The sequence below is a fragment of the Apis laboriosa genome, unplaced genomic scaffold (genome assembly GCF_014066325.1).
Source record: "Apis laboriosa isolate Shangri-la unplaced genomic scaffold, ASM1406632v1 scaffold18_cov149, whole genome shotgun sequence".
NCBI classification, from domain to species: domain Eukaryota; kingdom Metazoa; phylum Arthropoda; class Insecta; order Hymenoptera; family Apidae; genus Apis; species Apis laboriosa.
Window position 1 is genome coordinate 225,994 of NW_025222233.1, and position 25,183 is coordinate 251,176.

At 27.0% G+C, this 25,183-nt stretch overlaps 3 protein-coding genes across 4 annotated transcripts in view; 1 reads left to right on the plus strand and 2 right to left on the minus strand.

The window, feature by feature from the left end:
• Nucleotides 1-6,192: 6,192 nt before the first annotated feature.
• Nucleotides 6,193-7,816, minus strand: LOC122712095. Its single transcript, XM_043931450.1, has one exon. The coding sequence runs from the start codon at nt 7,814-7,816 to the stop codon at nt 6,302-6,304; it is 1,515 nt and encodes a 504-aa protein (XP_043787385.1). The 3' UTR covers nt 6,193-6,301.
• Nucleotides 7,817-7,906: 90 nt separating this feature from the next.
• On the minus strand, nt 7,907-11,098 carry LOC122712093 (ring canal kelch homolog). Its single transcript, XM_043931449.1, has 9 exons — nt 10,710-11,098; nt 10,405-10,551; nt 9,851-10,255; nt 9,491-9,744; nt 9,167-9,394; nt 8,881-9,053; nt 8,592-8,732; nt 8,274-8,529; nt 7,907-8,097 (listed from the first exon to the last, which is right to left on the minus strand). Exons 1-9 carry the CDS (start codon nt 10,778-10,780, stop codon nt 7,907-7,909), a joined length of 1,866 nt encoding a protein of 621 aa, XP_043787384.1. The 5' UTR covers nt 10,781-11,098.
• Nucleotides 11,099-13,449: 2,351 nt separating this feature from the next.
• LOC122712030 (dual 3',5'-cyclic-AMP and -GMP phosphodiesterase 11-like) overlaps nt 13,450-25,183 on the plus strand; it is a 64,538-nt gene continuing 52,804 nt past the window's right edge. The window contains exon 1 of one of the 2 annotated variants that reach the window (XM_043931319.1): nt 13,450-13,740. The gene's annotated coding sequence lies outside the window, so the exon portion shown is untranslated. Of the gene's footprint in view, nt 13,741-20,115; nt 20,173-25,183 lie in introns of those variants that run through there. The other variant, XM_043931320.1, reaches the window with a different exon arrangement.

A 25,183-nucleotide genomic window follows, 5' to 3' on the forward strand; every position in this document is an offset into this window, starting at 1 on the left:
TGGCGTGTGTCGATTCACGCGGCATGCACGTTCCTAGTTCTGACGTTTTCGATGCACTTGACGCATACCGTATTACAATCCTGTTTCATTATTACATTATCAACTCATTACTATTCTCAGAATCTGTAAAACAATTAAAAGAATATATTTTTCTCTTATCGTTGTATGAAATAATTACGTATCAATGGTTATTCTACTTATATAGTATTATACTTATATAGTATAACGTTATAATTTAATTTATTGAAAGTGATGTAATTTAAGTATTTAATAATAATACAGATTAAGAATATGAATCTTTTTTTTTGATGATTTTTTTTTCTTACCGCCAGACGAAATAATTAGTATAGATAATCTTGAATTTTTGTTTACTATACACATTTTAATATACAATTTAACATTAATGAAGATTCTAACCTAGAATTGAATTGAATGTTTATTATAAATTAAAATATAATCAAAGGATTCTAATACAATCAGTTTAATTCAAGATAATAATGCATTGAAAATTTTTATGATATCTTTTTCTTATCATCAGATGAAATAATTAATATTAATAATCTTGAATTTTTCCTTTAATGCAATATTAGTGCGGATTAAAATTATTTTGAATTGTGTATTTTTCTTTTTGTTCGACAATCGATTTTATCATATAGTATCATATAGAATCATACCGATTCGTGTTCTTTAAAAAACAAATTAGCATCGCTCGTAATTAATTAAGTAAGATAATCCGACTGATCTGAAATTGAGGTTAGATATTTACCATTGCGGTAGATCAGAGTGATCTATACCTATGGAACAATCATAATCTCGATTTCTAAGAAATTGCAATTTCATATTTGTCATGAACATTTTCGAAAATTGTTACGATAAAAGAATAAAACTATCATTTTAATTTTGTAATTTTTTTTTCTCATAACACAATTATTATTTTAATCCTTTCTAATTTTTTTACACCAAAGGATCGATTAACTTATGTTTATCATTAATATTGGAGTTTTGAAAAGAGAGTCACGTGTGATAAGAAATTGGTGAACAAACATCAAGAGCAAATGAACTTCAGAGAGTGCGCGTATATCGTTACACAAAGTGGTGTAACCCCGTAGAAAAGCTTGAAAGCGGACCAGATGCCTGCTGTGCAAAGGCCCGTGATAGGTATACTCGGTTCCTTGTGCAATCAACAATGAACGAGTGCAAACGGTTGCAATATAACGTAGTACGAGGGACACGTGCAAACACCTTTCCTTACCCTTGGAAGAAGGAAGCCTCTGAACAAGATCGAGAATTATTGCGACCACTTTCCATCCAATATATAACGCAGATAGGTGGTGACAGGTAAAATTCTAGAAATTTAAATAATATTTAATTTATGAAATATTTTATAACTTATATCGAATCATAATTAAATTTATATGAATATCATGAAAAAAAAATAAATTGTGATTAAATTTATGTAGATTAAAACGATTTGACTTATCTTTATCATATATTGTCAATATAAATTTTGTTTTATTATTTTGTAATAAATATATATGGTATATTGTAAAAGAGAACAAATTCAGGTCTCTGAGTGTGTTAAACTCGTTTGTAAAGATGTATCTTAAAAGATCTCGTTCTCTTTACGTAAAGAATTACATAACTTTTATTCTCTGCAAAATACATAACGAAACCACCCAAGACGGATCAATTTTTAATTTTCCGTTCAAATAAATTCATAAATGAGTCATGATGTTATCGATTCTATACATTTTCGATTCAATACATGAGATATACTTAGAAAAAAAATACATTTTCTGATATCTTTCTGAAATAAATATTAAAAATGAATAATTATTCTTAATTTGACAAGTATTACATAACCTATATCGAATATATTTGTAAAATCTCATTAGCAAAATTAATACATAAATTACACAAACATAATGTGAATATATTTGATAAATTATGTAAATATTTCAAATAAGATATTTTGTTTAGATTTTTTTATAAATTCTAGATTAAGAAAAGTAAAGAAACGCATAAGTATATTAAAAAAATGTAACCAATATATATAAAAATGTATATCATTAAGTCTTGATTTGTTTACAATCTTAAAATATAGATATTTTTGATTGAATTATATTTATCGACATAAAATACTTAGCTTCTTTTCTCTCTTCTTTTCTTTCCTGAAATCCAAAAGAAAAGAATTAGAATCAGGATTAAAAATTAATTCAGTCGAAAAATAATTGATTCAAACAAAATAATTAAAAATATGTATAAACTTACAATATAATATAAATCTCAGATTTTTCTTATCTTAATACAATTAAATAAACTATAAAACATTATAAATGCAGCCGGAACAAGACCCTCATTAAAAGAGAATAAAAAAGAAGGGATATACATGGCACAAAGCTAGATTTCGTAATTTCTTGGTTACACATTACACTTGCACGACAATTCCGTGATTCACGCATGGTTATGCACGCGTAACGGTAGTGATAAATTATTATTCAACATCTATAGGATCTTTTGTCATCCTTTGAGATTAATTTGAATGAATGCATAAGGATCTATTTAGTTCCTCCATAGAATAACAATTGATCCTTATCATTAATAACATATAGTCAATTCAGAAGTAACTTCTATTCAGTACCATATACAAATAAATATCAAATTTATGCATATTATGAAACGTCATTATTTCGATTATTGCAATATTTTTATTCCAAATATTTTAAATATATGTAATATTCAAGATCTATAGGAAATTTAATAGAAAGAATATTTCATAAGATTAATCAAATCACAAATCTTTCTGTTGTTCTTTTATTTTGCTCACAGTAAATCGTTTACTTTTTTCGGTTTATTTGAGACTGGAATTCGAAGGTGACAAGGACCAACGCCCACATACTTCAAGTATCATTCCGATCATCGATCATAATGAATTAACAATTCTGATGCAAGAGATTTGTGCTTCTCTTTTGCTATAGATATCAAACATTCATGTTCAGAAAGTATGATGTTCTATTATCGTTCAGTACCATATCTTAGCGGTGTCTCGTTCTTGGATAACGAGAGTGTAAAAATCAGCTTATCGTAAGGTAAATTTTTAGAATGATCGTGATATATATGTGATTTTAAAAGACGGCTCACATGCAAGATTGAACATAAAATTTGATTACTGATCGGAATGCAAATATTATCAATATCAGAGAAAAGGTGAACGTAGCCTTTCTCTTTGCTTTAATTTTAAACACTGGCTAAGTAACTGTTTGTGTATGTAATTTAACAAGTGTTTTCCAATGTAAATTTTTAATTAAAAGTATTTAAAAATAAATCAATTGAAAATATAAAATCTTTGAAAAATTTCTAAAATTCATTTTATTTTTTTGTTACCCTTCTTTCAATCATTGAATAGATATTTATTATATTAGTATAATAAAAATTAAAAATTTTTTTTATATTTCTTTTAATATATTTTTCATTGAAATAAATTAACAATAATTTCCATACAATTTTTGTATATAATTTTTCCCCAAATTTTACATATCTCAAACGATCTGAAAACAACAAAATAAAAATTAGAATAATGATATTTACCAAATAATTAAATTGAAATAAAAATAAGGGAACAGATGCAATTATTTCTGAATAAACAAATGCAATTATTACTGAAAATAAACGTCAGATTTTCGATGCAGAAAGGGTTAAGCCATTATTCGAACAAAATATCGTCGTATCTGAGTGCGTCTGGCCATGAGAACCACACCCGTGATACTTGAATACCCGTGGTGCTAAGATAAAGTTCTCTTAACCATGTACTATACTCTATACCGCCGGAACACAATAGCGTTTATCGTCATTTCATCATTTACAATACGTTGGTCCTGTGACAACGCGAAATATTCGTCGTTTTTGCAGATCACGTTCGTTGCTTGTACACAAAGGGACGATTTTTCTTAAAATGATCACTATGAATCGATGTTCCTAAAACATTGTCATCAGGGCGCATAAATTTTCTTTACGACACTTTACGCGTAAATTCACAATAACTTTAAGTTAGAAATGTCACCAACGACCACACCTCGAATGACATTTGGTTCGATTCCTCGAAGAAATTTTTGCTTAATAAATGTTTATATGTATTAAAATCGATTTGCTTAAATCGATTTACTTAATCGTGAATAATATTGCGCATATGTCTATGTAAATAAATTCGATTTCTTCATTCAGTTTTAGTTTCAATAAAATAAATTAGATATTTAGCTAAATATAACAATACGTCGCGATATTAGGGACCATTGTAAAACCAAAGTGATAGCAGTTGGCCTTCGCTTATGGGGGAGTGATCAACTTTTCTTAAAGTGGGTGTAGGATGTATATAATTGATTGTAAAGACATATTTACTGCTCTTGCAAAAGCGCCACGACGTGTACTAATTGTATTACAATTTGAACCTGATATACTATGCCGCTCACAACCTTAACCATAATGTTATGGCAATCTTAGAAGAAAAAACAGAATTATAATTTGTTTTTTATTATATGCAGAATAAATATATTTTAAAAAATATCTTTGCTTATTTAATGATATATATATTTTTACTATTGATTTTATTTTCTCTATTTTATAATACAACAAAAAATTTTATTAAATACTTTATTAAATAATTAATTAATTATATAAATATTTTATTATTAAATTAAATATCAATTATTGGATTTTTTAATTTGAAAAAAACTTGGAAATAATAATTTGAATTTTTTAATTTTTTGTGTTTATGATGTTCGAAAAAATTTTACATAAAATTTTATATAACATATTTTATTTAATTGAACGTTTGTCATCGTAATTATTAATTATTAAATAGAAAAAATAAACATTTTGTAAATCTATCAGGTTTTCTTACATTATAATTCAAAAAACTAATCGAATACGTTTCCTTATAATATTTTAGGCGCAAAAATGTTACATCCTATTTAACGATTAGTTTCTAAGTTATAATATATTCAAAGATATGTGTGAAGTTGTCCTTTTAAAAGTTTAAATATTACATTCTATTTTAATAAATTCAATACTTTTTCCAATACTGAATATATAAATTAATATTGAACAATCTTTAAACTTAACCAATCAATCAAATCACTTGAGAAAGTAAAACTTTACAAGGACAACTTAATACTGATTCATACATAATTTTTATTAAGATAATAGATATTTTCAAGAGAAAATCGTGTGTATAAAAATTCTAATCGATTTTTAACGTCATTTTTTTTATAAACAATAATCATTATAAATTTATATTTACACTAACTATCGAATTTAAACTAAAGTTTATTATGATTAATGTATTCTATCGCAATAGTAATTATAAAACGCTTCCTAAAAATAATATATAATTTTAATTTTTTTTAAATTTTTTCTAGTTTCTGAAAGAATGCATTTGTGCTTTGTTTCGAAAAATCTTAATTACTAAAATTGAAAAATATGACAAAAGCATTCTCTCTTTGGCTTAATGATGCCCAAAGAAGGTACATATATGAAATTGAATTATAAAAATTACAATTTTTATACAATTCTTATACTCTTAAAATTCTATATATTCTAATGTATATATATCTATATATGGAACACAATTTCTAAATTATTTGATAAAATACATATAATTAATTTTTTATTTGATTATTTCAAAATTATTTATCGAATTAGTTTTCATGATCATACAAAGTTTTATAAATGAAATAAAATATAAAATTTTGATTATTGCTATATTTAGCCTATTTATTATTTCTAAACATATGACTGAAATTTATATACAGTATCTTAAATTATTAATACACATATAAAGAAATTTTATTGTCAATACATGCATAAATTGTCTTTATATATTCATAAAGGTTCAAGAGATAATTTATAATTTAAAATGAAAATGTTTAATTTTTAATTATAATTTTATTTTCTATTCTTAAAGAAAATGAATAATAAATGAAAATTTAAATATACTATAATCAAAATATTATCATATTAATTGAGAACAGTTAAAATATAAGAACAGTATATTTTTTAATTATATCACAAAATATAATATTATTTAATATTATTATTATCTTTTCGTTTTAAACAAAAGAATAAAGATATCTAATTTTATTTAATTATAACTATATGATCAATTTAAGCGTAATAATAATAATATTTATAAAAAACCAATAAAACTAAATAAAAAATATTTAACGAAAATTTATAGATCAAAATATTAAATAATATTTTTGTTTTTTAATAACAGAAAAAATACTATAAAACAAAAATTTTGAAATTAAGTATCATCACTATCACTTTCTTGCTGTTCTCGAGATTCTTCCTCCATTGGAGGAACAGTGTCCATATTTCTATCAAAATAATGAGGATTCCAAGCTGGCAACCATCTATTTATGAACCACCAATGCACGGATAATCTACTATGATTACATTCTGCTCTTTCACATCTACCAAGAAATTGACAAATACCAGTAACGCTTCCACTCTGATTTCTGATACAAGAATCGTCGCATGTATGTTGACGTTCTGTTGAACGGTTAGCAGAACAAACGGAAGGGTGTGAAGTTGAAGAATTGTGCGATGAAAAGATTGATCTAATATTTGATGATGTACTAGGTTCATTGATTGTAGATGCAGGTACTGACATATTTGATGTCGAAGCGCCAGGATCTGCGCTGTTGGATGAATTTCCTGCACTATTTGTACTTCCAAGAGCTGAAACACAAGGTCTACCAATATGAACCGTTGCATAAAGTGGATTATTAACTGATGGACTGCCTCTACTTATCCAATCAAGATATTTGCTAAATTGAGCGGCAGAATTAGAATTAGATAAAACTTTTGATCTGCAAGTACAATTATTTGGATTTTTACAATGGCATTCCATTCTTAAAGATTCGGTAGGTCGACAAGACGTAACAGGCAGTTTTATATAAGAATATTCACCACGACAAAAAGGGCATCTACAATTTCTTGGTAATTGATATATGTAATGTCTAGAATTATTTGCAAATCCATCTTGATAACGTAATCTGTTATGCAAGTTATGGCAATGATGACATAAATATCTCGTATCTATATGTCTACAAAACGAACACATACAATTGTAACCAAGCGGATAAATGGCTCGTCCAGTTGACGCATAAGCAATGTTTTCAGTCGAAAAACAGTTACGACCTAGTCTACCTAATCTATTCTGGCAAAATTGGTTAGATAATCGTGACGAATCTAGATAAAATTGTCTTGGTTGATCATATTGATTTCTACCTTCCATTTCATTTAAAAAATTTGGAATATAATGATTTAAAATATGATATTTATAACAACGAGGATATGTTCTACTGCTATAAGAATATCGATCATCTATTCTTTCGTATGTATGATCATCCACATTGTTTTGATTATTTTGAATCGTGGATTCATTATGAACAACCTCGCTATTATTTTCAGTATTATCATCATCATCGTTATCCAGTCTTTCATAAATATTTTCTTCTGGTTCTTGTAATTGTCGATTACGATTATAATTATGGACTAAATCCACTGGATTTTGATAATTTGGATTGAGATTTGAGTGCATCTGTATCGAACCAGGACGATTTTGGAAGCCTCGTGAACCACGACCTACGTTTTGATAGCTATCATCTCTTTCTTGATTATTTCTATTGTTCATGACCGCAGCTGCCACTTCACCATTTTCATACCGCTGACACACACAACGTGGACCTTGACAATTATGCCCAGCACTACGATATTGCTGAAGTACATTTTGGTCTGGATTTTGGACTTGCATACCGCTGGGCCCGGCTTCCCGTGATTGATCCGATATTTCGGCACCCGGGTCTATATTTTGCTCTAATATATGCCCAGCGGATTGTAATCCTCACATCGATGTTGTAGATGGCATTGGTTTATCGATTATTGCTACTCCGGCATAACTACGACCAATTCCCATACAAGTTGGAAGAGTTGTCCAAGTATCCGTTCTTGGAGAATATACTTCTACAGATGCCAAACTCGATGAACCATCGTCACCACCAACCACATACAAAAGACCATTTAATGCAACAACACCTAAAAATATTGATTTTTATTATATTATTATTTCTAAAAAAAATTTAAATTGCATTTTTGATAATTTATTTATTTTTCAAGAGAGATAATTTTTATTATTTTTAGATCTATTTCTTTATACTATTGTAATTTTAGTAAATTATCATTGTAATTTCAGTAAAAATAACATTATTTACCAGCATTTCTACGACAAAGAGCCATATCACTAACTGGAGTCCATTGATTAGTATCTGGATTGAAAGCTTCTACACTTTTTCTGACTAATGGGCCATCATGTCCTCCTACAGCATATAGAATTCCATCTAAAACTCCAACTCCGGCGCCACTTCGACGTGCAGACATATCAGGCACAGGTTTCCATTGATCTTTTTCTGGATTGTAACATTCAACACTAGATAAACATTGTCTGGATACTCCATCATAACCACCAACCTATAATAATTTTGAATGTTTAATAATTTTTTATAATTGTATTATTTCATTATTAAACTTACAGCATATAATAATCCCTTAACAACTCCCACTCCAACACTACTTCTACGTGTTGACATTGGTGCAATAAACCTCCATTCATGAGTTCTTGGATCATAAACTTCAGCAGAATTAAGACCAGTTGATCCATCAAATCCACCAACCTATTTTTTATAAATATTTTATAATAAAATGATTTTAATAAAATAAGATAAAATAGATTTATTATATATTATATATAATTTCGCACATAAATATAGTTTAATAGATATAACATAAAAAAAAAATAAAATAAGAAAATAAATCATGTACAGCATATATGCAATTTCCAAGAACTGCTACACCAAGTGTTGATCTTCTTGCTTCCATTTCTGGACAAGGTGACCATTGATCTGTAGCTGCATCATAAATATCTACTGTTCGTACTCTAAGAGATCCGTTAAATCCACCAACAGCATATACACGACCACCGAGGACGGATAAACCTATATATTAAAAATAATAATATAACAATATAATAATAAATATATAAGAAATACAATAAATTGTAAGAAAATTGCATTTTAAAAATTTTATATAAAATATAAATATTATTTACCAGCTCTACAACGACGCGTAGGTAATTCAGATACTTGATACCACTTTTCTTCTTTGAAATCATAACATTCTACACTTCTAATTGCTTTTGGAGCCTGTCCTCCTACAACTAGTAACACTTTTGGTAAACCTCTTGGTTGTCTAGGTTTTGTACGAGGTGTTTTAAATAATGATTTTTGTTCTCCTTTAAGTAAATGATATTTCAAAGCTTCTATCAAAAAATCTTTACCTATATAAATGAAAAAATATATCATGTTTATTTTATTAAATTATTAAGTATGTTATACTTTTATATATGACTAATGTTTGTTTTATTATTATTTACATTGTAAATTTGCTTTAAGAAGTGGTTCTTCTTCCACACGTTGTACTAAATATTCTTGGGATAATAAAGGTAAGCGTACATGTTCCATTAATTGTGCTAAATGAGCTTGTCTTTTTTCCAAATCATGATGCACCCATGATATTACACATTCAAACACTTTTTCTTCTGAAGGGACCATTAAACGATCACTGCAAATTAATTTAGCTACTTGCTGTGGTGCTAATGTCAAAAATTCTTCTCCATCCACTACTTCTCTGTGTATATAATGAGATTTTTAATTAGATATAAAAAAATGTGTTAATTGTAATTATGTAAAAATATATAATAATAATATTATATAAAGATATTTTAATATCTTACGAAAAATGTTGTTCAATATAACTATCAGCATGTGACAATAACTCTAAACAACTATGAAGATCAGCAAATGCACGAATTCCTAAACAATTTGATGGATGTAATTGAGCTTGTAAAAAATCACAACATGCATCACGGACATCAGTTAATTGTAAAAGATTTGCAGCTGGTAACAACACTTGTACATTATCTTCAGTGACATGAACTTCTGCAGAATATACATAATCTACCAATAATTCAAGTGCAGAATAATCTACACCTTGTAATGTTATCCTTTCTTGATCTCTTTCCTCAAAACTGGTAAACATAGCATAAAAATAAGGACTACAAGCAGCCAGAACCATTTTATGAGCAGGTACTTCTAAACCTCCATCTGCCACCAAGATTACATCACATAATAAATTTTTCCTAATAAATAATTACATTATGTTAACATAATTACATTATTTTATATTTTGAACATCCAAAAAAAGACTCTGATATAATTCTCTTTCTTTTGGATATTTTCAATATTATTTTAAATTAATACAACAAAATAAATATTAAATATCTCTTACTTTCTCATTTCATTGATAACATCAAATGCCCGATTTGTATGATGATGATTTCTATATGGTGGTTTATCTTTTCCACTCTCACGGGGTATATGCTTTTGTGAACTTTCGTCCAATGAATTTTGACTAGCATATCGAAGTAATAAACAACTAGAAAAAAATAATAAAAAATTCAATTCAATTCAAAAAAATAATAAAAAAATAATATATTTTTTCATTAAATATTAAATATATTTTATTAAATCAAATGATGAAAAATATATCACAAAATTATAAAAATTAAAAAAATATATGGAATATAATTTTACCTTCCCTTGTTTTCAGAAGTATCAGCATTATTAGAGGCACTTTGTACCTGATTCTGATTTGCTGACTCCATTTCAATTATGTGATACTAAATGAAGTCAAGAGAAAAAATTAACCTGAATTAATGACAGGTAATAAAGATCCAGTTTTTTTGCACAAATATCGGTTCATCGAGTTGAACAATCATTATTATAAATATAAAATCAGTTGAAAGAAACAAAAATGACGCTACTGATTTTATCGGCTCCGTGTATTGAAATGTAAAACATTTACAAATATATGTTACATGATATTAAATCCACGAAATAATATAAGAAACTATAATTACAAGTGTACCAATAATAATATTCTAGTAAAGAATACAATCACTAGAAACAAACTTTCTTATTCAGTTCTTGAATGTCATTTGCTACTTTTGATAGTTTCGTTAAGGAAAAACATACGTTGGTGTCGACATCTACGAATTTTTGTCTCTTTAAATTTTTATCCAATATTTATTTATTATTATCATTAAATGATTTATTAATCAGATGTATACATATATATTATATGCATAATAAAAAATTATAGAGAAATTATATAGAAAAATTATATAAAAAAGTAAAAATGAAAAAAATAAAATATAAATATATAATATATTATAATATAAAAATATAATATATTATAATATAAATATAATATACTTTGAGTTTAAAATTTTTTTTTTATTACGATTAGTTAATTATTTTAATTTATTTAATTTTTATTTTTATTTATGCAGATTATCATTTAATTTTGAAAAAATAATTTTTCTATCACGGATTAATAATTAATTGCATGTATTTGAAGGCGGGAAAAATGTCAATATGGACGCTATAATGATAAACAATTAAGATAAATGATAAATTTTACATTTTGTAGTAAAAAGACATATACATAAATATATTATATTCTCTTTTAAACTATTAATAATATATATTATTTTAAAAAAATGTGTACAATATTACTTAAAAAAGGTACAAAAAAATCTTAGGAATAAACATACTTAAATGACTCATGAATAAAATGTATAAAAGGTGCTTCAAACGTGAAATTTTTACATAATTTTAAATTATATATGAAATTAAACGCGCGCAAATTTCCTCCATGTAAACATTACAACGATCGAATCGAAACTGTTTCGTTTCATTTGATACGCATGGCTCGGCGAGTAAAGACGTGTATTGGAATATATCGATAACTACGCAAGTAACTATTAGTAGATTTCAAACAAATATTTTAATACAAAATATTTAAATATTAAAAAATAAATATTTTTATGTTTTTATATAAATAAACATTATATGTTTTTATATAAAAAGAATAGATAGAATATCGTTTTAATTTAATAACTTTCAATAAAATCTGATAATAAATCATAGAGGGCGTAAAAAACACTTTTTTTTAAAGTCGGTATTTCAGAACACATAATATAAAATTTCATAAGATATTACATCTATTCTATATATTGTTTGTGATATTATATCACAAATTAAATTTAATATGTAAGTAAACTATAATGTAAGTTTTTAAGGCATTTATTGGAAAATTAAAACGTAAATATATATTTATATTGAATTTATTACAAATTTTCTAGTCAAATATATGTTGAGTGTACAAGTAATATTAATAATTAATTTTTTAAAGTGCATCCCATAAATGATTATATGTGCAGATTATAACATTTAAGCATATATAATTATATATGTATATGTTAATCTGTATACTTTTCTTAACTATATTAAATTTTTTCAATAAAATTATTGGCAATTAACAATTTTAATTTTTAACAGTACTATCTTACATTATAGTTAAACTATTGTGGAACTTTTAATAGTTTAGAAATATTACTTGCAAAGTTATTCAGACAACTTAATTTTCATACCATAATATACTACCTATATAATTATATAACAGTTCACAACGTATTTTCATCATGAAGCAAAGTGCAAACTTATGTCATCATTATATATCATCTTTTTTATTGCAAAAAATAGCTCGACAAATTAAAACATATACTATAAAAATTCTGTTATTTTATTCGAAATTATTCAATAAATTTTCATATATGCATATATATATATATATATATATATATATATCATTTAACTTTAATCTAAATATGTAAATAAATTTTGAAATAGTATAAAAAGTATAAAATGAAAATTATAAAAATTATTATTAATTATAAATATAAATATTATTTATTTAATTATTAATAAAAAATTATAATTAAATATAATTATATACATATTATATAATTATAATATTGTAAATTCATATTATAAAGTAGCAAGAAAAAAAAATTAAATAATATTCCAATATACGTCGAATTTATTGATCAAAATAGATTTAAGCCCTTTTTTAATTAAAAATCTAGTTCGAAAGTGGAAATCTGTTATATTTATTATGAAATTTGAATTTTTATAAAAATTCGAATATTTTTTAAAATAAAATTTGTTTCTAATAAATATATAATAAATATAATTTTTGAGATTTCTAATGTTGAAAAAATAATTATTAAATTATTATTAATAGTTATAAAAATTGTAACATATTTCAATAATAATTCGATAATAGTTATTATTCTTACAGATTCGGTATTAGATGTGTTTCAAAGCTCAGAGCGCCAGGTGTCGCAGTTCGAGTAGTGAGGATCGGCCGCGATATGGTTAGTCAGTTATCCAGCAGATTGCTGTGAGAGCGTTTCGTCGCGCCATAAGAGGCGTCGATGCTTTCTTACTTAGTCTTTTCTTTCTTTTTCTCGCCCTCGTGTTGCGAGAATTGGCGCGTCTCAAATTTCGAAATTCAAAACCCCGCGGAAACGATCGTTTATACATCTTGCACGATCAATCGCGTACCTGCAACACAAAAACTATCAGAGAAAACGTCAAGAAAACAAGCAAAAAGGAATTTCGCGTTGATCGTGAAAGTTGATCCGGTCCTCTCGACGTGGAATCCTATTGGCAAAGAACAGCTTCTTCGTAACTTTCCTTGTTTTCGTTTCTTCGAAAGGTATGTTAGATTCGTAAATATATAACTCAATTGCGTCTTTAATTCCTTTGTTTATCTTTGGCCATGGTGTAATGACTTTCTCAACATTTCAGCTTCTCAATTTTAAACGTTGTCAATTTATCAAAATCCAATTAAATTATATATTTTAATTTATATATAAACGAAAGAATATTATTATAATACGATGAATCATCTTGATAGAATTTATTCATTTAATCATTTTGCAAAATAGTTATTAAATTCGATTCGAGTTTTACCGATTCGATAGAAATGCTGGAATATATATATATTATCATATCAATGTGATTTATCGATACAATACGATACTTTCGTAAAATCGAAAAATACATGTGATAATTGATTAGTGCGAAAAAATCGATTTCTTGATCGAAATAAACGATAGTAAATTGAAGATTATATACAATTACGATGCATGAATGGCCATGAGATGTACCATTACAAAAACGTGTTCTTAAACACGATTCTTGTGCGTTGCTTCGTTTTGTATTTTCGTAGAAACACACGTGGTTCAAAGTCACATCGCGTGGAGAGTAGCGGTATCTCCAGGAAGCTGCAAGATTATTTTTATTTTTTTTTTTTTTTGCCTCTACATATATTCTAACTATGTTTTCGTTTTCTTCTTACAAATTGTATTTGATATTTCTAATCTATTTATGATTATGAAATTTTAAATGATTCATTTAACTATTTCCAAATTTTTTAGATACAGTAATAATGTAATTAAATTGTATATTTAATATCATGGATTAATCAATTTAATTTTAATTTGTAATAAAATTAAAATTATATAATATATTTTCGTTGATCACGTTGCTTCAATTTGCTCAAATTGTGTGATATTTCAAAATACACGCTGATATAACTTTTATATATAAATATAGTATCCTGTTTTAATTTTTATTTAAAGTTAGTTGAGTTAATGACACTATTGCTATATAAAACATATCTTCAGTCCTTCTGTTAGACTTTCCGTAGTATCTGTTATATTATATGAATAATAGCATAATTAATAATCGTCTCTCTAGTTATTTAATTAATATTTAAATATAGAACATAAGAATATAAAAAGCAAAATTAAATAGGCGATACTAACAGGTAATTCTAGATTATTTTAATAATTAATGAAACATAACAAGTAATAAGCTGCGTACATCGCGTTCAATTAGAATTATCTTTACCAGTATATTGCAGACCGCGTAGTAATAATTAAATACATTATCGTTATTGTTTCGATTCGTGCAAAACATAAATATTTTAATTATGAATCTAAACAATTAACTAACGATAATTTATCGTATTTGCATATTAATTTTTATTAATTTATCTTATTAAATATACGCAATATGAATTTTATAACTTATTTGTTCCATATAATATATAATTAAAATTATATGATTCTTTAATAAAATAATTTCACAATTATTTTTTAAATATTTTATAAATCGAAATTCTGAAAGTTTGAACGAGATAGTTTCTGATTGTTGTCAATGAATCGATGAAATTGAAATCTATAGAATGAAACAGGGAAAAAAGAGGGAAAGAGAGAGAGAGAGAGAGACAAATAAAAAGAAAGAAGTAATAGTTATCACAGGATGAAAGGTGCCGACAGTGAGGAAGAGTACGTTCCTAGTATATATATACCATTGTTACAAGTGCAAGGTTACATGCAACGTGCATTGTGTATCTGGACGATTATTTTCCCACTAGTAGACGATCGTCGATTCGCTGTTTGCACAATATGAACGGTTCTTTCCAGGCTGTCGCCTTTCAGTTTCATACTCGACCTTCCGTCTAAATCATTCGAGGAACAACTTTATTCGTGTAATTCCCGTAATAATTCTCTTCGCGTATACGACATTCCAATGCATACGTTTTCATTGTCAAATCGTTTAACGATCTAATAGCGAGTTCATACGATTTACGAATTATAAAATTGGAGAGATTTTTTTTCTTTTTTTTTTTTGGAATTTCATTCCACTCAGCCTTGTAATTACTGTATGTCATTTAATCGAAAGATAAAAACATTGCCGCAAATTATTATTATTTTTCAAGTAATTAGAAGTGTAATTAAGTTTATAATAATTCTTGGTTAGAATAATTATATTTCAAACGATAAATAATTTTTTTACTATTTAATTTATTATTATTTATTTATTTATTTTTTTTTAATATTTCGAGAAATTGGTATATAAAATGATCGATCGTTCGATATTTTCTTATAATACGAAAATAAAATGTTAAACATGTTTCGAATAATATAAAAGTTCGATCGATCACTCCTAGTCGAAACAAAAAATCTATATCAGTTGGGTTGATGATACAAGTTGATTGAAATTTTTATTTTAATATTAACAGGCTTTATGTCATCGGGAAATTTTATTGAAGAAATTTATTTATAATTGTGGCTTTTATTAGAATTTAAATGGCAAAAGGAGAAATTAATTAATACCGTCTGAAATTTTTTTTCTTCTCGAATAAATTTTTTTTCATTCTCTTTCTTCTTCTTCTTTCTTTCTTCTTCTTCTTCTTCTTCTTCTTCTTCTTCTTCTTCTTCTTCTTTCTTCTTTTTCTTCTTTCTCTTTCTTTTTTCTTCTTCTTCTTCTTCTTCTTTCTTCTTCTTCTTCTTTCTCTTTCTTCTTTTTTCTTCTTCTTCTTTTTCTTCTTCTTTCTTCTTCTTCTTTCTTCTTTTTCTTTTTCTTCTTCTTTCTTCTTTCTTTTTCTTTCTTCTTCTTTCTTTTTCTTTCTTTTTCTTCTTCTTCTTCTTCTTTCTTCTTCTTTCTTCCTTTTCTTCTTTCTTCTTCTTTCTTTTTCTTCTTCTTCTTCTTCTTTTTCTTTTTCTTCTTCTTTTTTCTTCTTCTTCTTTCTTCTTTTTCTTTTTCTTTCTTCTTCTTCTTTCTTTTTCTTTCTTTTTCTTTCTTCTTCTTTCTTCTTTCTTTTTCTTCTTTTTCTTCTTCTTTTTTTTTCTTCGATTCGAAATCGAGTGAAGCTGTATGACGCCTACGATCCAAATAATTTGAGAGATGTAATGTGCGCAAGAGCGTAACACAAGTGGCCACGAAACGGATTGGTCGGAAACGAAAGTCGGACGATTTGATTTACGATGCCACCATGAAATTTCTAATACGTGTACGCGCGTGCCATGCTTATCAAACGCAATGCCCGACACTTTAGATGGTAATGCGTGTTTGGCAAAAAACCAATGTGAACGAAGCAGTTTAACCGGTAAAATAACGTTTCCAGGAAGGCTAATTGTATAAAGAAATAATTATTGCCAGCCTAGATGTTTTACACTTTCGATGCAAACACACATATTTTATAATACGAAATTCGCATTAAGCGTGCGTGTTATTTTAAATTATTGGAATATTCATCAACGTTGCATAATATGTAGGAGGGGTATTGTCGCGTTTTAAGAGGGGGGGGAGGGGGATGGGGGGAAATTTGTTTCGCAAATTTGTTTGACAAGTGAAAGAAGAAAAAAAGAAAAATAAATAAATAATAATGGATAAAATTTTATTCGAAAAATAAATTCGACACTTTTTCATTGTTTTATTTCTCAAATGATCTTTGCGTCCAAAGATCTCTTTCATTCATTTGAATGAAGATGTAAAACGTTTTATTTAAAATTACTTCAACGTTATATTTTTATTATTCGTAAAAAAACGACAAAGGAAGGACTTACTTTTTAACGCTTCGATTATATTCAGGTCGGATGAATTATTTATTAATCAATAATATGTAGTTAGTCAACCGACAATGATGATCTTTATATATTTTTTAGCTTATACGATAACAGATACGCTATCATAGATACAATCTTAAATCGAAACCAATAACATCGTGTGATATATTTGTGGATCTATTTAAAACGAAACAACGTGTTGTCGATTAATATTACGGTTGAAAAAAAATTTTCAAATTTTCAATTTTAAATAACCTTTTTTCGATTACTTACTTTTTTTAATCCCCTTTAATTTAAATTAGTGACATTTTGAATCGCAATCGCGTTTCCAATTTCGAAGTAGTTTTAATTAATTTTCCGAGTTATCGTTCCAAAGACACATCGTTATTAAAGGAAAAGAAAGAGCTTACGTAATGTAAAATATTAAAATCGATAGTTCGAAAGTTCTTTCATAGATGCGAGCAATGCTCCTTCGATAGAATCGATGAAAAACGTGTAATAATAAAACAATGGAGCATCCTTTAACCCTTGTGAAAAAAAAAAGTTTTTCACACGAATAATTAATAAACATTAGAAGATCGATAAGATTCGAATTGAAGGGAAAGAAAAAAAAAAAAAGAAAGAGGAAAGATAAAAGAGAGTCCTCTTTGTAAAGGGGACAAAGACCTTTGTGCAAAGGCTAATAAGCACGAATTGATACATTCAACGTCGATACGAGATAGAAAACGAGCTCGTAGAAAAAGAGCCGAAAACATTTGTGGGCATAGGTGAGTCAACGAGTGCAGCGAACTCGTCGCGAAAACCACTTTAGATAATACTGGATAGAACGCATATCGTTATCTCTACTCGTCGCAACGTTATCGGGGGACAGCAAAGTACTGTATATCGGTGGCCAACCTATATGGTACACGAGTATCCTCTACTTTTCTCGACCATTTCCGTGTCTCGTATGTATTTTTTCTTTTTTTCTTTTTTTTTTTTTTAAATAAAATTTGATTTTAAACAGCGTATCGGGGATGCGAATTTTTTGAGAATCTTGCACTCTTCTAAAACGTTTCTGCACCTCACATATTCTTATTATTATTTAATAAAATTTGATAAACCTTTTTCTATTTACGCTTTATATACTATTGGTTTTACGATTACTTATTATATACGATTATAAAATTCGGTTTATATTAAAACGATATTTTATCAAAAATATTTTATATCTTTTCGAAGCTTTCATATATATGCATATATAATGTACGATTAGTTTTATTTGCAAAATTTTCACATTCATATCAAAAGTGCTTTTTTTAGGAATTTTAAATCTTTTTAAAGTTTACATGTTTTATATATATATATATGTACATACATATATCACGTACGATTAGTTTTATTTGCAAAATTTTCACATTCATATCAAAAGTGCTTTTTTTAGAAATTTTAAATCTTTCTAAAGTTTACATATATATATCATATACGATTAGTTTTATTATTTATTTTTTTTATTTATTTATTTTAATTTTCATATAAATTCATATCAAAAATGCTTTTTTTAGAAATTTTAAATCTTTCTAAAGTTTACATATTACGATTAGTTTTATTATTTACAAAATTTTCACATTCATATCAAAAATGCTTTTTTTAGGAATTTTAAATCTTTCTAAAGTTTACATATATATATATATACGTACGATTAGTTTTATTATTTAAAATTTTCGCATTCATATCAAAAATGCTTTTTTTAGGAATTTTAAATCTTTCTAAAGTTTATATATACATATATCACGTAGGATTGGTTTTTATTATTTATAAAATTCGGTTTAAACTCGACATTCTATCAAAAATGTTTTATACCTTTCTTTAAAGCTTTCACATTTATCACATACGATTACTTTTATTTCTTACAAAATTATATATATATATACATATATCACGAAGGATTGGTTTTTATTATTTATAAAATTCGGTTTAAACTCGACATTCTATCAAAAATGTTTTATACCTTTCTTTAAAGCTTTCACATATATCACGTACGATTACTTTTATTACTTACAAGATTTAGCTTGAACAGCATATCCTATCTAGGATCCATTTTAGAATTTTCTTACCATTTAGAATTTTCTCCTTTTAAACTCTTTCCATTACGCTTTACGCATAATATATATTATATACGATTGGTTTTATTATTTACAAAATTTACATCCTGTCGAATGCGGCTTACTTAATCATTTCTGCGTTCCTCGCAGAAAGTATATATATATATATATACACGCGTATATATAAGTGTATATATAAGTATATATATATACACGCGTTTATAGAAAATTTCGTTCGAAGCAAGAAGATACGAACGGAGACATCCTGTCGAGGTTCTTTCTTAAAACATTTTTCACATTAAAAACACGTGATAAGGCGATCCGTTCGGCCGCCACCGTGTTTTCGATTCGAGCACGGGCGAGACCGCGTTTCGAACGGGCGGGCAGCACGAAAAACAGCTCGGTCGAAGGCCGCATCCGCCTTTTTTTCTTCCGCCGCTTGCTGTGGCATCCCGACGCCGGAAACCGGGTGGTGGCTCGGTTTGTTACGCAGGAAACTCGGTTGGAGCGCGCGCTCTCTATAAAATGAACGCATCGATCGTGGCCGCCCCTCATTTCGATCGAGGATCGCCGAGAGCCGTCCGCCAAACCAAGTTGATAAAATTGCCGCGTTGGTTAAGGTGCCCACCTTCCTTAGATCGATCGGTGAGTCATCATTTTTCACATTAATTAAACAGTTTCCTGTCGTATCCCGCCGTTATGACGTTAGTCGTCCCAAGGATCGCGCGCTTTCGATCTTTCGCCCATTCCCATTGCGTGTCTATAAGGCCCTGGTTACGTATCTGCCAATCCCCGTTGTCCATTTTAAATAATCCAATGATTGTTCCAAGGGTGCTTCTTTTTTTCTTTTTTTTTTTATGTTCTTCGATAAAATCGGTCGGTTATAATCGATCGGTTTGATAGAATTGTTTCTAAAAAACGAGTTTTTATTATTATTTTTATTTATATATAAATATATATGTAATATTCGTGTATATACGTCGTTTCGTGTGTTTTTCCTTTTTTTTATCCTCGCTCGTTTTACGCTCTTCGAGTTACGCTCGATTTGCTAGAAACTAGTTTGTCCATTTTCTTTACTTTTTCTATTTGCAATAACCGACGGATAGATAGTAGAATATTCTTTTTTTTTTTTTTCACGATAGTTTTTTGCTTAAATTCTTGTATTATATATATAATAAATTTTCATAAGATGTAGAGATCGATATTTGTTATTAGCATAGATTCACTCGAAATTATTGTTTGTTATTTTTATTAAGATAGTAGAATATTTTTTTTATTTATAATATTATAATAATTATTTTTTTTTCACGACAATTTTCCCTAAATTCCTCTACGATTATATATAATTAATTTCATAAGATGTGTAGAGATCGATATTTGTTATTAGCATTAGATTCACTCGAAATTATCATTGTTTGTCGCTTTTATTGTGATAGTACAATATTTTTTTTTTTTCACGACAATTTTTCCTAATTCTTATAGATTCACTCGAAATTATCATTGTTTGTCACTTTTATTAAGATAAAATTTATTAAGATAGAAATTTCTTTTTTTATTTATAATTAATTATTATAATATTATTTTTTTTTTTTCACGAAAATTTTCCCTAAATTCCTCTACGATTATATATAATTAATTTCATAAGATGTTTAGAGATCGATATTTGTTATGACGTTTTTATTAAGATTTTATTTTATTAAAATTTATTAAGATAGAAATTTCTTTTTTTATTTATAATATTATAATATTATTTTTTTTTCACGACAATTTTCCCTAAATTCCTCTACGATTATATATAATTAATTTCATAAGATGTGTAGAGATCGATATTTGTTATTAGCATAGATTCATTCGAAATTATCATTGTTTGTAGTTTTTATTAAGATACTAGAATATTTTTTTTTTTCACGACAGTTTTTCCTAAATTCTTATATTGTATATATATAATAAATTTTCATAAGAATAGTAGAGATCGATATTTGTTATTAGCATAGATTCACTCGAAATTATTGTTTGTTATTTTTATTAAGATAGTAGAATATTTTTTTTATTTATAATATTATAATAATTATTTTTTTTTCACGACAATTTTCCCTAAATTCCTTCCTTTTTTTTTTCACGACAGTTTTTCCTAATTCTTATAGATTCACTCGAAATTATCATTGTTTGTCACTTTTTATTAAGATAAAATTTATTAAGATAGAAATTTCTTTTTTTATTTATAATTAATTATTATAATATTATTTTTTTNTATAATATTATTTTTTTTTCACGACAATTTTCCCTAAATTCCTCCACGATTATATATAATTAATTTCATAAGATGTGTAGAGATCGATATTTGTTATTAGCATTAGATTAACTCGAAATTATCTTTGTTTGTCGCTTTTATTAAGATAGTACAATATTTTTTTTTTTTTTCACAACAGTTTTTCCTAATTCTTATAGATTCACTCGAAATTATTATTGTTTGTCGCTTTTATTAAAATACTAGAAATTTCTTTTTTTATTTATAATAATATAATATTATTTTTCTTTTTTCACGACAATTTTCTCTAAATTTCTCCACGATTATATATAATTAATTTCATAAGATGTATAGAGATCGATATTTGTTATTAATATAAATTCACTCGAAATTATCATTGTTTGTCGCTTTTATTAAGTCTGATTAATAATTGCACAAGGTTAGAACGATGTGCGTTATTTCTTTTTTTTTTTTTTTATATAGCATACGTGTTAGGCAATCCGTTTCCGTACATTATACAAAATCTCTGTAAGAAACACACAATTATACACGCCGTATCTCTCAAATCAATGTAATGAGATGCAAGATTCATTGAATGAATATATTAACGTATATAATAAATTTAGGTAATAGTTGTAGTAATAGTTGTTGGTTGTAGTTGGATCGATAAAAATAACACCTAGATGTGAGAAAATATGTATAAATTCAAACGCGGCATTTATTATTTAATTTATTTGTGTACAGAATAATGTCGAGTACGCGCAAATTTGTTTAAAATATTACGAGCATTATTTTGAATTACTCTTAATTTTGTGTGGATAATTCGTTAAGGAATTATTATATATGTATGAATAAGATATTTGCAAGATATCCATTCGTTAGTCTTACTCAGGTTGAGAATCATGTGCAATTCTTTTTTTTCTTTTTTTTTTTCGTTATATAATACATTATTTTGTTATTATTGCCTTTGTTTAATTCATTGAGGAATTATGAGGAATTATGACACAATATAAAGTATTAATGCGTCTTGTTAATAACAGAATTTTAGTCTTTTTTTTTTTTTTTTTTTTTAATAATAAAAATTGATTTTGTTATTTTAAATTACTCTCTTTGTGTTAATTAATTTGTTAAGAAATTACCGCACGAATCAAATATTTGTGAGACACAGATTGAGAACCACTTGCAACAAGAAAATTTTTTTTTCCGCTATAAATATTTCGTTATTTCGAATTACTCGCTTTATTTAATTTGATTAATTTTTTAAGGATAATGGCTAAAATTATGGTTAAAATATTCATAAGATTCAAGTATGGTAGTAATTATGAATCGAAGATTGAGAGCCACTGAACGGCAGAATTTCGAATTTTTTCTTTTCTTTTTTTTTTTTTTTTTTTTTTTCCGTTAAACAAAATTGCAGTATAATAAAAATTGTGAGCGCAGAAGGGAAACCGAGTTTTATGACTTGGGGACTCTTGGGGAGTCGCCACGCATCCGAGTCTCGGCCTCACCCAGGCCGAGGCGTGCAAGAATCTTATTGGATCAATTTCACGTCAAGTACGATCATATATCACCTGTGAAATATGGCAAATAATTATATTCGAATAAATAAATGCCATTAACTGAAAACGGAATGAAATTTCTTACGAGTCGGGGCCTATATAGGTTGAGAACCACTGTTTTGTAACATTAATCTGAAATCTTTTTTGTCTTTACCTATTCAATGATCATATTTTAATTGCCACTCGACACGTATCGCTCTATCATTATTGTAATTGATATATACTTTTTGTTTCCTTTGTTTCTTTCTTATTATATGATTTTAATAAATCTACGTTGTTCATTTTTTTTTTTTTCTGGTCTTTTTGAAAACAAATTAATTCTCGGTACAACGAATCTTTCTTTTATGCAATCAGCAAATTTTCGAAATTTTCATTTTTCCATTTCTTCTTAGAATGCATACTTTTGTTGACAGTGCAACTATTTGACCACTCGTTTTCAAGATACTTAAATTCTTCTCCTTTTCGCAGCCATCTTGTTCTCGCGATCTTCTTCAAACAAGACTGATTTCGACAGAAGGATCGAATGGACTTTAAAAGCTACGCTTTTATCTTTTTAAGTACGCTTTTTAAGTCCACAGAGACGAGAGACCGTATTAAAGCAACGTATTAACTATAAAAAAAATATATATGTATATAAATAAAAAATATAATAAAAATATATATATATATATTTTTTTTTATTCAAAAAAAAATCACAAGAATATATATATATATATATATAAAATTACGTGTATAAAATAAATTACAAACTATCTAATTTCTATTCAATTTCGTATAATTAAGAAAACAATTTTCATGATTACAATTCCATCAAACTTGCTTACGCGTGCTCGCACACACGTATCCCTTACACAAATATTATTTGCGTTGCCAGATCTCACGAAATTCTGTAGGGAAGATGGTTTAATCAACGAAGTGCCTCATAGGCATCGAAGTCTTGGATATTTGTATATTTTGCCACGCACGGTTTCGCTCACTGGCAAGAGGTATCAGGGGCGCCTAGGTGACGTAAGAGTCGCAATTAAAATACAAAAGTTGAAAGAAACGGAACACGCGATATAGCTGGACTTTAATGGTATTGACCAGTGTCGGTACCGTACACGACCTCTTGATCTCTCAATAAATCAGAAACACCGGTGGTGAGGATCGTTGTTGGCGATAAATCAAACGAGGCAACGATTACTTTTGTATTTATATGCAAATAACTTGAGTGGAGTGTCACTTGGGACTTAAAGACTTGCACGTTAGTCGCGGATAATGACCAGTGGATGAAATAATCGATAGCAATAAAGGATAAGTGATGTGGCCTCACGTTTTACACGCCCGTTAAATCGACCAAACTGACGAAAGACACGAAACGATGTTAACAGCTGCCACTTTAATTAAATAACGTTCCATAAACGTATGTAGATATCATAAATATACAAAACAAAATATTTTTATACACAAGGAAAAATTTACACGCGACTAAACGCAGCGAGAACTGTTCTTTACGATATTAAGAGAAAGGAAAAAATCGTGTTTTTATAAAATTTTTCTCTGTGCACGAGAATTTAGCATTTTAAATATTTTAATTAATAAAATTCATAAATGAAAATTTCTCGGTGTTAATTTTTCACGGTGACACTTTTTTCGCTTTGACGTCGATGCGTTTGCATATTATTATTATCGTAATAAATAATTTTTTTGCATTTGTAACATAAAATACTTCGTATAAAATAGAACAACTTTTTCTGGATCTAACGAAGAATTAATATTGATAGTAAACATGAGAGATAGTAATTTGCAAATATTAATGTCCCTTTCAAAGTGTCCCTTTGAGAAAAGCTCTCTAAAGAAATAAGAAGAA